Genomic DNA, 17,309 nt, shown 5'->3' with positions numbered 1-17,309 from the left:
ACCTTTAATCCAGATCTTTGATCCTCCTGATTGCTCAGATTTCCATCCTGACTGTTCAGTGTAGATCCTTGTTGCTGCAGGATCAAAGCAACACTCACTGGCCACTTTATTAGGTACACCTTGCTGGAACTGGGTTGGACCCCCATTTGCCTTCAGAACTGCCTTAATTGTTCGTGACATAAATTCAACAAGGTGTTGGAAACTTTCCTCAGAGATGTTGGTCCATATTGACATGATGACATCACACATTCGCCCATTCAACCAGTCTACCCATTGTCCTCTGACATTCACAAGGCTTTTTCATCCACACAGCTGCTGCTCACTGGATAGCTTCTCTTTTCCGTAATATTCTCTGTAAGCCCCAGAGATGGTTGTGAGTGAAAATCCCAGTAGATCAGCAGGTTCTGAAATACTCAGAGCAGCCCGTCTGACACCAACAACCATGCCATGGTCAAAGTCACTTAAATCCCCTTAATTCTTCCTCATTCTGATGCTCGGTTTGAACTCCAGCAAGTTGTCTTCACTACATCTAGATGCCTAAATGCACTGAGTTGCTCCCTTGTGAGGTGATTGTGTTAAGAAGTAATTGAACAACTGAAGTGGCCGGTGAGTGTATCTGCATTAGGTATCAAAGGCAGAGGCTGACCCTTGATTCAGATCCACACCAAAATCAAGTCTCTCTCCCGTCCCCCTGATAATCTGGTAGAGCTCTGTTGGGGATTTGGCACAGGTTTTATGCCGGATGCCCTTCCTGACACAACTCCAGTTCTACATGGAGAAATGTGCAAGCTCCTGCTGCTCCTACACTCCCAGCCAAGTACTAATCAGGACCTACACTGCTTCACTTCTTAAGTCTGACTTGATCGAGTGCACAGCACGACTGCACTCTCCACCCCGTTTCATTAAAACTGTTTCATTAATTTTTGTGTAATCTTGCCAAAAATCCAGCAAACAAACAACTTTGGATGGAAGTTAACATGGTGAGCAGCATGATTTGCTATAAAGAATCTTCAAAATTTCTCTCCAGCATGGTTTTCCCCCTCAGATGAAAAGGCCTCTGTGCATCCCGGGCGCCCACCTCCTAATCCTCCTCCTCCTCTGTTCTCCCTCTGAGAATGGAGAGGAGGAATGTGTCATGGGCCGGTGTATGTAGGCCAGTGATATGTCTGTGCCTCTCTCTGTTTGGCTTAAAAAGTTCAAGTCATTATTCTCCTCCCGCTGCTATTCAGCCGGCGTCCTGTTAGCTCATTGTTATTCTGGCCGAGTGAGAGAGACCGAGAGAGAGAGAGCATGGAGGCTGAGGTAAGGCTGGCTCAACTCGAGGGCTTCGCCTGTGATTTTCTGCAGCTGTGAAGGCACGTTGATAATCAGCTCAGTAATGAGGAAAGGTACCAAACGGCACCACATATCTGACCCTGATTCCTGACTGAACAGAGAGCGAGGAGAGGGTGAGAGTGTGAGAGAGCAGGACAGAGAGGTGCGTGTGAAAAGGGGTGGAGGGGCTGAGATTTAGTGCTGTGGTGGATGAAACAACCCCCCACTAACTGACCCAGAGGGAAAGCAGCCTGGAGAGGGGGTGCCGGACTGTCCACTAAACACTCAAAGGAGGCTTTTATCCTTCCCAACAATGAGAACACAAAAGGTATGTAACTTCTTCTTTTTCTTTTTTAGATTAAAAAAAAATTACACAAAAAGAAAAGGAGCTGATTTTCTGAGATCAACAGGTAGATGTTCATGTTGTTGGAGTGCACTGTGCATTTTACGTCCAGGAAAACTCATTCATTCATATTCATTGCCACACACTGCTGTTCTTTTAAGTTGCTGCATTTTTGTTGTCATTTTTAAAGTATTGTGTATCTCTCCAATTTAGTATTATCACTCAAAGCTACACTGAAAAAAAAAAAGATGCTAAGCACAAGTCAGAAAATTAGGCTGCAGTATTTCACTTTTTGTTAATGTTGCTTTCACTCTTGCAGCTTTGCAAGAGGCTAATCACTAAACATGGTAATTTGGTGTGGAAGAAAACAGCATTTTCCTTTCAAGTCATGTTGCACCAATGATGTGTTACACACACAAATTTATCTTTAGGACTATTTTGCATAATTTTGCCTTTCAGCGCTTCCAAATAGTGCAACTATATTTGGCTTGCATGCACTGTTTAAGCATTAGATTTGACTGCATTACTTATTGTCATGAAAATTTGATACATTTTGATTGCAATGCAAATTATTTCTGCAGCAAATCTTCACTTACAACACATGCTTTCACATGCTTTGTTCCACTATGTCAAAATATCCAAACATATCTTCAGTTACTCGGCTTTCCAAACTGCACAAAAAAAGAAAGAAAGAAAGAAAAAGATAAAACTAATATTGCATCCTGCAGAACAGACATCCATTCTGCAGGACACAATATTAGTTTTGTGTGTCTGTCTATCTATCTATCTGTCTATCTACAAAGGGGGTGTCCACAGTGAAAACTAAGACGACTGAGCTTCTAACCATCAAATCTAGACGGGAAAAATCTGAAACCTGGATCATCCTCTCGGCCAAGGAAGTGGTGTCACTACCTGTTTTTTCAGCAGCCTGACACCCACGGTATAATTTGGACTGCAGAAAGCTCATTGTTCTGATCTGAAATAGTATCACTCATCTGGAGCACAAATCTTGGAGAAATATTTGGCTTGTCGTAATGTTGTGCAGCAATAATGTGTAAACCCGCAGCTAAAACACACTCAGGATCTGTATGAAAATAACATTTCTGCCCTCAAACAAAACCCCAGATGGTCTGAGTGCACAAAGTCACATCTTGTTTTGAAGTTTCTGTTGTCTTAAAGGTCCCCATATTACTTTCAGGTGCCTATATTCAGGATGTTGTTTTGGAGAATGTTCACTGTAATACAATTTTTTTTGGTATATTTTTCTCAGTATGGATAATTATACAGTTAGAATTTATTTTCTGTGAATACTAAGATAAATTTGGGGTAAAATTTTGGGAATTATGATAATCCATCATTCACTGCTTTTCTTCATGTTTTTCCTCTGTCTTTTAGGGTGTTGCTGTCAGATGTAAATCTTAGCGCCCTGGACAACACAAACAGAAAAGACTGACGTACTTAGTGGCAAAACACAAGAAAGACAAAACATGTCTCGAACAGAAGAGGTCAACAAGATGACAGAAAATGTCTATAAGGTACAACTCCTCTGTCTGTGATAGCCATACCAGATGGTCACCCTACTGAGTCTAGCCTGCTTGAAGTTTCTTCCCATCCCATTACCAAAAATGAATGAGGGAGTTGTTTCTCTTTTTTTTTTTATCAGTGTTGCTAGTGTGTTTGTTCAGGAGGTTTGGAAGTTTAAGGTTTAAACTTTCCACACCTCCTGAGCACTGGTGTGCAGTGACAGGTACTGTTTAGCTAATCAGCTAACCGCTAGCAAGCAAAGATCACTGTTGCTGTTTGTGGTTTAGCTTTTCAGGTATCTTTGAAAACTGAATGTCTTTCATAAAACCTAGATCCTCTAGCTATAAGTCAGAAAACTGTTTTATTATTATTATTATTATTATTATTACAGTATAAGTAAGTACCTTCGGCTGCTCCCTTGTTTGCACTCGGGGTCGCCACAGCAAATCCAAGGTGGATCTGCATGTTGAATTGGCACAGGTTTTACACCGGATGCCCTTCCTGACGCAACTCCACATTACATGGAGAAATGTGGCAGGGGTGGCATTTGAACCCAGAACCTTCTGCACTGAAACCAAGCGCATTAACCACTTGGACACCACCCCTGCTGTTATTATTACAGTATAACGGTTGAAAAAAAGAAAAATTGAAAACCCTAAAGTCATACATGTTTGGTCCTGTTGGCGTTTACACACTAATCCAATCCTGTAGCTTCGCATTTCCATAAATGCAAGCAAAAATTTCCAGTAATGAAGAGAGCAATGGTTTTTAAACCATTCACCCAAACTTAACTGGTTGGAAAAGAAGGAAACTAGACCATACCAGTGTAGTCTCCCACCAGTTTGTGATGCCATCAAAAAAAGTGATTTAGTTTAGTCTATTAGTTCGTGGTATCATCACGATATAAATTTTCATGATGGTATCAGAAACTAATTTTGTGATAGTGTCACAAAATACAGTCCATCTGGAAACTATTCACAGCACTTCACTTTTTCCACATTTCGTTATGTTACAGCCTTATTCCAAAATGGAGCAAATTCATTTTTTTGCCCTAAAATTCTACTCACAAAACCCCATAATGACTACATGGAAAAAGCTTTTTGAAATTTTTGCAAATTTATTAAAAATAAAAAACTAAGAAATCACATCTACATAAGTATCCACACCCTTTGCTCAATACTTTGTTGATTCACTTTTGGCAGCAATTACAGCCTTGAGGCTTCTTGAATGTGATGTCACAAGCTTGGTGCCCCTATCATTGGGCAGTTTTGCCCATTCCTCTTTGCAGCACCTCTCAAGCTCCATAAAGTGGGGTGGGGAGCGTTGGTGCACAGCCATTTTCAGATCTCTCCAGAGATGTTCAATCGAATTCAGGTCTGGGCTCTGGCTGGGCCACTCAAGGACATTCACAGAGTTGTCCTGGAACCACTCCTTTGATATCTTGGCTGTGTGCTTAGGGTCATTGTCCTGCTGAAAGTTGAACCGTTGCCCTAGTTTCATTCAGGATGTACCTTGCTGCATTCATCTTTCCCTCAACCCCGAATAGTCTCCCAGTTCCTGCCACTGAAAAACATCCCCACAGCATGATGCTGCCACCACCATGTTTCACGGTAGGGATGGTGCATGGTTTCCTCCAAACATGATGCCTGGCATTCAGGGCAAAGAGCCCAATTGGTGGATTGCTGCAGAGATCTTTGTCCTTCTGGAAGGTTTTCCTCTCTCTACAGAGGAATGCTGGAGCTCTGACAGAGTCACCATCAGGTTCTTGGTCACCTCCCTGACTAAGGCCCTTCTCCACCGGTCGCTCAGTTTAGATGGACAGCCAGCTGTAGGAAGAGTCTTGATGGAGCCAAACGTCTTCTCTTTACGGATGCTGGAGGCCACTGTGCTCATTGGGACTTTCAAAGCAGCAGAAACATTTCTGTACAATTCCTTTAGCTTCATGCTTGGTTTGTGCTCTGACATGAACTGTCAACTGTGGGACCTTATATGTAGACAGGTGTGTGTCTTTCCAAATCATGTCCAATCAACTGAATTTACCCCAAGTGGACTCCAATTAAGCTGTAGAAACATATTAAGGATGATCAGTGGAGACAGGATGCATCTGAGCTCAATTTTGAACTTTGTGGGAAAAGCTGTGAATGCACATGTGATTTCTTAGTTTTTTGTTTTTGTTTTTTAATAAATTAGCAAGTTTTTCATCACATTGTCATTATGGGGTATTGTGTGTTGAATTTTGATGTTCATTTAATCCATTTTGGAATAAAGCTGTAATATAAAATGTGGAAAATGTGAAGTACTGTGAATACTTTCCAGATACACTATCAGCTCACGAATGGGGGTGTTTTGCAGACCCGCTGTGGGGCGTTTGGGTAACGTTTATGGTTAGGGTTAGGATTAGACAACTCCATCACAAAAATCTACTCCATTTCGTGATGGTATCAGGATCTAATAGTGTAAGATTGGGCTGTTCATACTGGTAGTTTTTGTGATGCTTCACTTATTTCTTGTGTTCATTTAATTATTTATGTCCATCTTGAGCTTCATCTGATCTCGCCATGCCTCCACATTTACACTACAGCATGGTAAAATTTCAGTTCTTTAGCGCTGTTTTTCAGGGTTGAAGGGCCACAAAACCAATAATTAAAGTTAGTTGCCATCTGTAACTTCAGCTGAATATTTTAGCGATTTATCAGTTTAGCATTTTCACAGTTAACTTTTAAGTTAGCTGATTAGCGGTCAGCAAAGCTAACTTTTAGTTTAGCTGTGCCCACCTGCCACTGTTAGCGTGTAGCACATCAAGGCAACTTATATTGTAATGTGGTACGATGTAAACAGCTTAAATTGAACTGAATTGATGTGAGCTTTCCTTTGTGGCGGTTTCCTTTTGATGTGACCTAGTCAACATGTTTCTGACTGTGTGCATCTTTGCCATCAGGGGATTCTGGACCAGTTCAATCCCAGCCTGAAGAACTTTGTGACTATGGGAAAAAACTACGAGAAAGCCCTGACAGGTTCGCTGGACACTGTGCCTGTAACTTATTACATGTCCTGCTGTTTGCCATGAAAAATACCCACTGTGGGAATGATTTCCCCAAAATCTGCCCTGTTCTTCAGGAGTGACGGTGGCTGCTAAGGGGTACTTCGATGCTCTGGTGAAACTTGGAGAACTGGCAAGCGATAGCCAAGGTTCTAAAGAACTGGGTGAGCGTGCAACCACCAGAGAGGGACGGCAGTAATAAAACAAAACGTGACAGTTGACCAGAAGCTGAAAATATAGAGTTTGCCAGTCTACTGTATAGTGTTAACGATGGGGGGAGATGAAGCAGGCAGTGAGGAAACATCGAGAGAGAACAGAGGGAAAGGGAGAGAGTAGGGTCATTGTTGGGAGATTAACACCACCACATGATCTCATTGTAATGCTGCAAACAGCGGGGGAGGCAGGCAGGAGTGTCGGAGGGCAGCATGCCAGCCAACACATATTACTGCCCTGTGGGATGGAGGCGGGCCTTGCAGCTGACCGCCACTCCTATCTAAATGAGGATATGTGTCAAAGCAGCAGATTGGCCAACATTTTTATGTGTTGCTGCAGAGATCCAAGTATGGTGAATGATACAGCTGTGAATGAGTGTCAGTCTGTGCTGTATGAATCATATAAATACATATTCTGCACAGTTTTAGAATGCATTGGAAAAAAAAATAACAGTAGATTCCCCCCCACTAACAACAAAGTGATGTGTTCACTGTCCTGTGCTTTGATGCTGCTCACAGGAGACACACTGTTTCAGATGGCTGAAGTCCACAGACAGATTCAGGTGCAGCTGGAAGATGTGGTAAGAGTGTAGATTTCTGTGCTCAGGTTTAAAGTATATAAAAAAAAATAATGATATTGTTGTTTACGTGGCTAAACTGAATTTTGCACTAGAACGCAATGTTTAGTATTTCATTTTAAGCTGGTATGTATTGTACTTTTTATTTTTGTTTGAGGACCTGGTGCACCTGTTTGGTTTTTTAAACTGAATATAGTGAGGGAAAAAAAAAAATCTTAAATTAATTTTTTTGATGCATGTGGATTAAATTCCTCAACAGTTAAAGCTGTTTCATTCCGAGCTGCTAGCCCAGTTGGAGCAGAAGCTGGAGTTGGACATCAAATATCTCACTGTAAGTAAACATCCATCTACCCATCCATTTTCCTTTTTTGGTGGGGGGGGGGGGGGGGGTAGCTGGAGTCTATCCCAGCAGTCATAGGGTGTGAGGTAGGCCCTGGACAGGGCGCCAGTTTATCACAGGGCCAGTAAATCAACATGTTGATTTAAACATCTCATGCCGTCAAAAGAAGATGGGCTTGTCCAAACAAAACCAGTTCTCTATGATACATTTGGTGGTGGTGGTAGGGGGGGAGAAAAATAAAAAAAAAATCCGTAATTTTGTTAAATATCGCAGTCCTAAGAAATACAAATTGTACTGTAAATGTTTTAAGTGTGACTAATTGTGTAATTCTTAATATAATAAATATGGATCTATAATTGGGTATGTTATAATTCTTTGAAGTATTGTAATTATACATTTCAGCCACATTTAGTCTGGCTATATGATGATATATGAGCTCACTTCATTTATTGTGGCTTCCCCACCAGTTACAATTAGGGAATAACCCCATTGTGTCTGATGATTTGCGGACGTTCATGCTGGTTATACAGTCGCAAATTGAGCTTTACAGAGTTTTACGGAGCGGTATAACGTCAATTTGCAACCGTATAACAACATGAATGTCTGTAAATCATCAGTCACAAGGGGGTTATTCCCATTCTAATTCAATTCCATCTTTTGCACAGTTTATTTTTCTGTAGGTAATTCAGTTGGTGAGGGTTACTGTCGAGCTGAGGCAACGTTGCTCCAACAGCAGTCAGGGCGCGGAGTAATCCATTAAATGTGAAAATCCATCAAATCGATCAAATGTGAAATGGTAATTCTGTATCAGAATCCACATCAATACTTTTGTATGGTAGCTTAAATTCACCCATTTTGGCGGCAGCGTTGGTACGTGACTTTCTCTTGCTCTCTGTTAACAGCACTAACAGCTAGCAGCGTGTGCAGCCGGTGTCAGGCTTTGGGTCCTGTTTGCTGCTTTCCTGGTTTTGGTTTGCTTATATTGTTTTGTCTCTTGCTGGGGGTTTTTTCCTGTCTGGATCTGTCTGTCGCTTTCTCTGTTGTCTGTCTGTGTTTTCTGGTGGTGGGTGTGTCCTTCTCCCTGGCCACTCCTTCTTTCTGGGGCATTCCACACACACCTGCTCTCAATCTGTACCTCATCACCTGGGTGTACATAAGCTCCTTTGTTTGCCTCATTTCTTCGCCAGATTGTTGCGTCTTGTGCCTACTCTCCAGCTCTGTATTGTATTCTTGTCCTGCCTGCTTCACGTGTGTTACGACTACCTGCCTGTATCCTCGACCACGCCTACTGCCTGATGTTTCTGTTTGTATCACTCTTGTTGGAGTGCCTTTCCGTGTACCGAACCTCGTTTACTGTTTCAGTAAACTGCTGTGTCTTACAGAGCTTGTTGTCAGAGTCCTGCATTTGCGTCCAGCCTATTCCGCCCTTCAGACCTGTCAGCCGGTGTTCTGTCAAATTGTGTGTCTCATTGCAAAATCAACAGTTCCGCATCCAGACAATATTGCGCATGCGCAGTTGCGCAGAGGACAGGAATGACATTCAACAGGAATGATATTTTGTCAGAACACCGGCCAGGGCACGGAGTAATACATCCACATGTGAAACGGTCAAATATTTTGCCACTGTTACCCTGATATTATACAGTCTGGAATCTCATATGCTTAACCAATCAGATTCATGGAAAAACTGTAATTGGATTAGAATTGGCTTTAATCGATGAATGCTTAAAACAAAATCAACCATGTACTGTAGATAGAATTGTGGAGCTTGTTCTGAAGATCAGGTGTGCCAATTTTTGTGAAGATTGGAAAAGAATCGTAGCTGGTGAATGAATGAATGAATTTATTTATTTGCATAAGCTCCAATGGCAGAAAATTTATTATGACAGAAACTGACATTATAGGATGCACTGAACTTGGCTGGATGCAAGGAATCCAAAGGTAACTGATGTTTGAAAATCAGGCATACAGTTCAAAAATTGCATGATGAAAGCATTGATCCATTGGTGATGCAAGAACACTGGTGGTGTAGACTTAAAACTTGGTGAAAGAATAACAGGATTGTCCTCATACTCTAAAAAATGAACCGCTGTCTCAACGAGAAAGTGATGTAACAATTTGCATGAGGTTTTTTTAGTTATTTGAACTTAACTAAAGTTATTTCAACTTAACTACAGAAATCTTGTGGCATTAACTCAGTTGAAAGTTGAAATAACTTAAGAAAATCTATGCAAATTCTTACATCAATTTTTCTCATCGAGACAGCAGTTCATTTTTAGAGTGCAGTAAGTGTGCCAAACCTGACTTTTTTTTATCCATATGGTTATAGTGTGGTATGGTTATGTAACATGATGGTGTTGTTGCAAAATCCAACAGAAATACACTCAAACAACTGATTAATTGGATGCACTCATTTCAATTATGAACAGGATTTCCATTTAATAATTTATGTACACTCTAAAAAATGAACCACTATCTCAATGAGACTAAGTGATGTAACAATTTGCATATATTTAAGTTATGTCAGCTTAACTAGAGAAGTCTTGTGGCATTAACTCAGTTGACAGTTGAACAAAACTAAGTTGAAATAAAAAGAAAATCTATGCAAATTGTTACATCAATTTTTTTCATTGAGACAGCAGTTCATTTTTTAGAGTGTAGTCCCAACTAAATTAAATTCATTTATTTTCCATGGATGTGCTTTCGCCCTGTGACAGACTGGCGTCCTGTCCAGGGTGTACCACGCCTCATGCCCTATGACTGCTGAGATAGGCTCCAGCACCCTGGTGACCCTTAATTGGAGTAAACGGTTGAAGATGAGTGAGTGAGTGAGTGAGTGAGTGAGTGAGTGAGTGAGTGAGTGAGTGAGTGAGTGAGTGAGTGAGTGAGTGAGTGAGTGAGTGAGTGAGTGAGTGAGTGAGTGAGTGAGTGAGTGAGTGAGTGGATGTGCTTTATTTGAGTTGGGGCTATATTTATTTATTAGATGGAAACCCTGCTCATAATTGAACTGAATTCATCCAATGAGTCATTTTTTAGTGTGTTAACTTGTTTTCTTTAACTCTATCATCAGAGAACAGATGGTCAAAGCACTTCACAATGTCAAATTCATCCATTTACACACACACACACACACACACACACACACACACACACACACACACACACACACACACACACACACACACACACACACACACACACACACACACACACACACACACACTCCAATGGCAGGAGCAATCTAGGCTTCAACATCACATACAGATACAAGAATCAATCCAACAAGCCTCTGCTTAATGGATCACACACACTTGACCACCTGAGCAGTTTTCCTGTTTTCCCGTCAGGCCACCCTGAAGAAGTACCAGAGTGAGCGGAGGTCGAAATCTGAGTCTATAGAGCGTTGCCAGTCGCAGCTGAAGAAACTGCGCAGGAAGAGCCAAGGTAGCCGTCATCCTAACAAGTATGGAGACAGAGAGATGCAGGTAAAATTCCACTTTTGCAGCTTCATAAAGATAAGATGAGATAAGATAAGATCAGATGAGATAAGATAAGATAAACTTTATTGATCCCACAATGGGGAAAATCACTTGTTGCAGCAGTAAAAGTCATACAGTAATACAGTAGTATAATACTGCAGCAGACAGTAGTACCAGTGCAATAAATTTACATTAAAGAAAGGTGAATAAAATATATTGCAGTGTTTGGTGGTGAATGCATAAATACTGGTATGAACAACTACGGGAAAATAGAATATAAGTAAATATCTATAAATATAGTAAAATGTGCAATAATTTTACTATATTTATTCATAAAGTAAACAACGTTATTTACAAGATTTAAGCAGCAGCAGCATGTGATCTGCTGTCTTTCCTCAGTTCTCTCTACTTTCCAGTAAAGGCAAAAATGACCACAAATCCTATCAAATTCAGCTGTACTCCTAAATATCGTCCCTGTTACAGGTGATTAACCAGCAGAGCTCTGTGTGTGCATTTGTGTGAGGAAAAAAGCTGGTGTAAATACGATTAGAGAACAATCTGTCTCAGCTGATTTTTATGAAAACAAGCTGCTTAGTGAGCACATTTTCAAATAAATATGAACACTGCAACAGGAAGAAGACATTTCTGCCAGATGAAAGAAATAAACAGGGGTGGAACCAAAGGGCAGGCTGTTCTGGAAGCAAAGGTTACCACAGTAAAGCATACTCAAATAAAGATATATTTTTAATCTCGGCACAACAGCAGGATGTGATGTCACGTGCTGCTCTGGCTTCCTCCTTCAGTGAGGTTTAAAGGTCACTGTATATTTGGATGTGTGAGGAAAGTCAGGTTTGATTTTTGTTTCAGTTTGTGGAACTGATGAGTCGCCGCCAAGGCGAGCTGGATGTGCTCGTTGCTACGGGTTACAGGTCAGCGCTGACTGAGGAGAGGAGACGATATTGCTTCCTGGTGGACAGACAGTGCTGTGTCACCAAACTTCTGATCAACTACCACTGCAAGGTGATGTTTGTTTCAGTGCCAGATAAGATTAGATTAGATCCTTTTTTTGTTGTTGTTTTTTTTCACGTTTGATACTTTGTGTGCTTCTTACCCTGTGTGCTGCTATACAGTACTGCTGGAATCTCAATTTCCCTGAGGGAGTCTTCCCAATGGATCAATAAAATTCAATCTAATCTACTCAGTCAATCAATCCCATGTGTTGAAATCACTATTATTGATGAGTTGGTCCTATTTTCATGTTTTCTAATCTCATTTTGTGGGGCTTTGCTCACAATTAGGTGAGAGAGCTTCTGTCACAGAAACTGTCATCTTGGCAGCAGTCGTGTTCACAGCCAACGAAGCTGCCAGAGCGAGCTCTCAATCTGCTGCGTCACACTGCGCCTCAAGGCTCAGGGGCTGCTGGGATAGCCGAGGTCCTCCGCCACACTAAGCTTGGCTCTGCTCAGCCAGAACAAGTGAGGTTAAACGTATTAATTGTTTTGTGTTTCTTTTTTTATGTTGTGTCATAGGATGTACATAATATGTTTGCTGTTATGACATCAGCAGAGCAGAGGGTCACCCCTTTGAGTCTGGTCTGCTTGAGGTTTCATCCTCAGAGGGAGTTTTTCCTTACCACTGTTGCTCTGGGGGTTGGTAAGGTTAAACCTTACTTGTGTGAAGTGCCTTGAGGCAACCTTGTTGTGATCTGGCGCTATATAAATGAAAATAAATTGAATTTGAAAATTGACATCATCCACACATCTGTTTGTCCGTGCAACGGAACATTCGCTCAAGCCGCTTCACCAATGAGCTTGTATTTGAGTTCTTCTGATTTGCTCCCTCTTTTGGTAATGATAACATTTTTTTCTTTCTTCCTCCTTCTCAGAGGCTTTCTGTTCAAGAAGTCCCTCCTCTGTTGAATGGTGATTCTACTCGCTCTCAACAACAGCGCCTCCTCCCCTCTTCCTCCTCCTCCCAGAGTGACACCTGTCCACCACAAAACTCCACCCAGACTTTCCATCCACCGTCCACTACTGGTGGAGCTACTAGAGGCTCATCACGAGGATCATCTCCCCAGCACACCAGCACACCTCTCAGTCCGTCAGCCAGCCCCCTCTCTGACAGCAGCACCAGCGGGAGCACAACTCCAAATACAACAGCACAAACCACCTCCAGCAACTCCACCCAGCCAAGCTCTCTCCTGCTGGCCACCAATACGTCCAACCTCTCACCCAGCCTCATCCCCTCCACAGTCATGTCTCTAAGCCAGGTGTCTCCAGCCAGTAGCTCCTCACAGGGCATGACTCTTGCCATAACTCAGAGTGCTCCTCACAGTCCCCCGCTGTCCCACAGCGCTCCTCTCTCCAGGGCCATGACTCCTGTGCAGCTACTGCACCAACAAGTAGGACCAGGTGGGAGCAGTACTTCTCCACCCTCACATAATCCTTGGCTGATGAAGGCAGCCGACATGTGTGCAACAGCAACACTTCCATTGCCGAGGAGACCTGTCAATGAAGTGAGACTGGGTGGTTTCCAAGGTAACATGTCCATTTTAACTATTTAACTTGTTTAGATGTCTCCATCCTCATTTTCTTACCTCCCTTTGTTTCTTTTCTCTCCAGGCTCCACTCTCCCTAGAATGCTGACTTTATCAGCACCAACACACGTGGAAGCCGTGTTTGCACACACTCCTGGAGGATTAGCGGGCGGAGTAGGGGGGGGAGCCTGCTTGTTGCATTTCTTGCCTGGTGACAGCATCACCTTGCTAATCTCTGAACCCAGAGACGGGTGGCATTATGGTCAAAATGAGCGAACTGGGCGGTATGATTTCACAAACACATCACACATGCCTTAGCTTACTCACTTGTTTTGCTATTATTATTTAATATTGATAACAGTAAAAACATTTCCCCTCACAGGAAAGGCTGGTTTCCTTTTTCCTACACTCAGCCACACCACAGTAAGATGGAAACCATTGAGAGGTAATTTAATGAAGGAGAAACACTCAGTTCTGAGGTTTTAGGATTCTACTTTAATAAATAGAACAAAGCAGCATCCTAAACCTCAAGGCTGCCAACATGTTGTTTAAAGATTAATGATCAGCTCTGATACTGATCATTCCACTTATGGTAATTCTAACATTTTAATTCCTGTGAGCATCAGTCTGGTGTTAGACTTCTGGAGGCCACAACTCAAGTTCTAGACGTGAAATTTCTTCATGTCCATAAATATTTGTACAAAATTCAGCAAACCTTTACAAAAACCTGAAAAGTTCTTCAACTTGAGGTTACAACAGACAGTTATATTAGTCTGTAATCTTCCTGGTACTGATGACTTCACCCCTGAAACTGATAGGGTTGTGTTTGATGTGCAGATTTAAATTTAAGGTCATAATTTCATCAGCATTGAAGCTTAGATGCATTAAAAAGCTTTTTGTTTTTTTTTGTTTTTTTTAGACGGTAAATGGACTGCATTTATGTAGCGTTTTTCCATCTGCATGAGCTTTGCAATAATGCCTCACATTCACCCCGATGTCAGGGTACTGCCATACAAGGCGCTCACTACACACCACAACACAACTAGGGGATTAAGGACGTTGCCCAAGGGCCCTTAATGATTTTCCGGTTAGGCTGGGATTTGAACTGATGTTAAGTATTGGTCTCAAGCCCAATACTTAACCACTAGACCATCACCTTCTCTAAACTTATCAGTGACTCTTTTATTTGGTTATAATGTAGTTTAATTCAAAGTTGTGACTGATTTCTTGCACAAAATGCATAGCATTTTATGCAGAGGAGCACCGGCATGGTATACTTTAATTTAAATAAAGTACAATTTAAAAGTTTGCAAAAATATATACTTGCTGTATGACACATCTATTGATAAATAAATAAATAAATAAATTTATATTTTGCCAAATCACAACATAAGTCACCTCAAGCGCTTCACAAAGGTAAGGTCCAGTGGGTAGCGTGACTCACACCTGGGGAAAAGTTTATATATATATATATATATATATATATATATATATATATATGTATATATATATATATATATATATATATATATATATATATATATATATATATATATATATATATATATACACACACATATGAGCATATGAGATACAGCAGACCGGGTCTCTATATGCTCCAATTAAAAAGGTTTGTATAAAATGACTGGAAATCAATGTTTTGTCTCACATTTTATAATTTACCATTGAGGCTAGATGAGAGATTGTAGGGTTAATCTATTGAGAAACTCTAAGTTTGTACACTGTAAATTTTGCAGAGTAACATAGACTCTGCTGGGACTACACTTGGTTCCACTTCAAATAGAGTTAAACTATCATAGTGTTAAATCAACTCCATCATAATATAATGACTCTTATTAGAGTTTAACAACTTGATTTCACACTGTGATAGAACTGATTTAATACTATGATAGGGTTTATTTTGCTGTGCTGTATTTAGAGAGGGACCAAAAGTAGATGTCTATCTTATTCTGCAAAATTTACTGTTTTTGGTCCAATTGAACATTTTTTGCTCGAAGGTGGTCAGGCATTCTTGTTTAACCTTTGACCCTAACAAAATTGCCTTTAGCTGCATTTCAGTAACAAGTCAGGAATTTAATATATTTACTTTTAAATGTAGTTTACAGTTGTTGTTTTTTTAACTTCACAGAATGTAAAGAATCCCAGTCTTTTACATCTAATACAACTTTCAAAATTTTTGCAAGAAAATGCACTATCCTCTTAAGACACCATTTGTCTTTCAACTCTCGAGAATAATTTGACACTGCAATCAAGACGCTACAATAGTTCAAAACTCTGCCGTGGAATGTCTTGGAGAGTAACAGGTTGGGCACCACGAATACAAATTTATCTGGTTTCTACTTGCTCATGTTTCTATTTCTGCTTTAAAATGAACAACCCAGTGGACTGATCAGTCCTGTTAACGCACGACTCTGCCACACTGGATTTTATAACTGCCTTCAGTTAGTGACAAACAGGAGGCATTCTGGGGGCTAAACAGCTTTTCGATTGTCCCTGTGACTCTGGCCCTGAATCCTCTTTTCTTCAGCAGCTTCTACGTATTCACTGAAGTGTTCTTAAATAATTCCACTCGGTCAGTGTCAGAGCAAGACTTGAAATCAGGGTGTTAAACATCGGGCTTTATCATAGAAAGAATCCGTAGTTTTTTCCATGTAAAAACTAATTTGACATCTCTCCTTTTTCAATTCAAATTGGACCTAGCCTCGGCTGGGTAAGTAAATGTGAGGCATCATTGTAAAGCACTTTGAGCATCTGGTAGATAGAAATGCAGGCCTTCTTCACAAGTGCAGTGGTGTAGAATCATGTTTCCACTTCAGTTTCAAAACAGACACTCCAAAATCAACATGTGGTAGTGGCTGTTGTTTTTCCCACTCACATGTTCTTTCCTCTGTCTGTGACCTTCCCTGCAGCCCGCTGTTCTTATCTAAAGCTAACAGCACCAGCACCGGACAGCTCGATATACTCGGGTCTCCAAGTCGACCTGACGTGACACCCGAATCAGAAGACAGACGCTCTTTTCCTCCGCAGAGAGTCAGCACCTTCCGTCCACGGCCGTACAGCATGGCCGACACCAGTAAGGTCAGGCCTGTGAAATGGGTCAGCTGACCCGATCCGTGTGTGGACAACAGTGATGTTTCATGCTAATGGAAATGTAGCACACTGCAGCTACTGATGTCTGTTCTGGATTTCAGATCTCATCTGAATTTTCTGCTGCACCACCGTCTCCAACCAGGTAATGATTTCACAAGTTGCATATATTAGTTACCAATTTTTTTTCTAAACTGTTTTGGTGTTGAAAATTACACTCAGTCATGCAGCAATCAGCCAGTGACTTTTTAACCTGTAACGGCTGTTATAGGTTATTAGGATTATATTTTCTCCATATTCTCTGAAATTGCCATTTGTCTGTTTCAGGCCCAATCCGTTTGCCCACATCAAACTCCGAAAAACTGTCACCAACGATCGCTCTGCTCCCATCATTGAGTAACTTTTGGATTGTCACACTTGTTTTCTGTTAAACCATCCAGCCTCAGGTGGAATTCTGGAATCAGCATTGTGGTTTGCTTTGATTGTTTGGAATAGAACCTTTCTACAGTTTGATTAAAAACAATAGAGTAAATCAAATTATCAACAGTCAAAATTAAAGGCTGAGCTGAGTTTAGCTGTTCTTGTTTAATAATTTGAGACTTTGTGTAACAGTTAATCATTAAATAAATATAAAATAAACATTTAATAGAAGAAATTTAGATATAAAAAATGTGGGTGATAAAATTATATGATATCTATACTCACGTTTGCAGTTGGGGTCAGAGGTTGACATACACACATCATGGACATGAATGTCAGTAATGGTCTTTCAGTTATTTCTTTAAACGGTTCTTTTTCTGGGGCAGAATGATTACTATATTTATTTAAAAAAAAT

The 17,309-nt window shown here is 40.9% G+C and overlaps 1 protein-coding gene and 1 long non-coding RNA gene across 2 annotated transcripts in view; one reads left to right on the top strand and one right to left on the bottom strand.

Annotated features, from left to right (window-relative positions):
- The window catches only part of LOC117514309, a 28,428-nt gene that overhangs the window by 6,878 nt on the left and 4,241 nt on the right, over positions 1-17,309 (bottom strand). The window contains exon 2 of the long non-coding RNA XR_004561851.1: positions 4,346-4,353. This is a non-coding gene — a long non-coding RNA (uncharacterized LOC117514309). The remainder of the gene's footprint in view (positions 1-4,345; positions 4,354-17,309) is intronic.
- zgc:158689 (uncharacterized protein LOC791177 homolog) lies at positions 1,093-17,139 on the top strand. Its single transcript, XM_034174666.1, has 16 exons — positions 1,093-1,302; positions 1,435-1,642; positions 3,053-3,192; positions 6,120-6,195; positions 6,299-6,385; positions 6,953-7,014; positions 7,271-7,342; positions 10,699-10,836; positions 11,698-11,850; positions 12,129-12,305; positions 12,716-13,367; positions 13,452-13,650; positions 13,749-13,811; positions 16,297-16,465; positions 16,579-16,619; positions 16,802-17,139. The coding sequence occupies exons 3-16, from the start codon at positions 3,145-3,147 to the stop codon at positions 16,872-16,874; spliced, it is 2,010 nt and encodes a 669-aa protein (XP_034030557.1). The 5' UTR covers positions 1,093-1,302; positions 1,435-1,642; positions 3,053-3,144; the 3' UTR covers positions 16,875-17,139.

Source organism: Thalassophryne amazonica, chromosome 7 (assembly GCF_902500255.1).
Source record: "Thalassophryne amazonica chromosome 7, fThaAma1.1, whole genome shotgun sequence".
In the NCBI taxonomy this organism is placed as follows: Eukaryota; Metazoa; Chordata; class Actinopteri; order Batrachoidiformes; family Batrachoididae; genus Thalassophryne; species Thalassophryne amazonica.
Note: the sequence above shows the minus strand (reverse complement) of the source record. Positions and strands in the feature narration are given on the sequence as shown.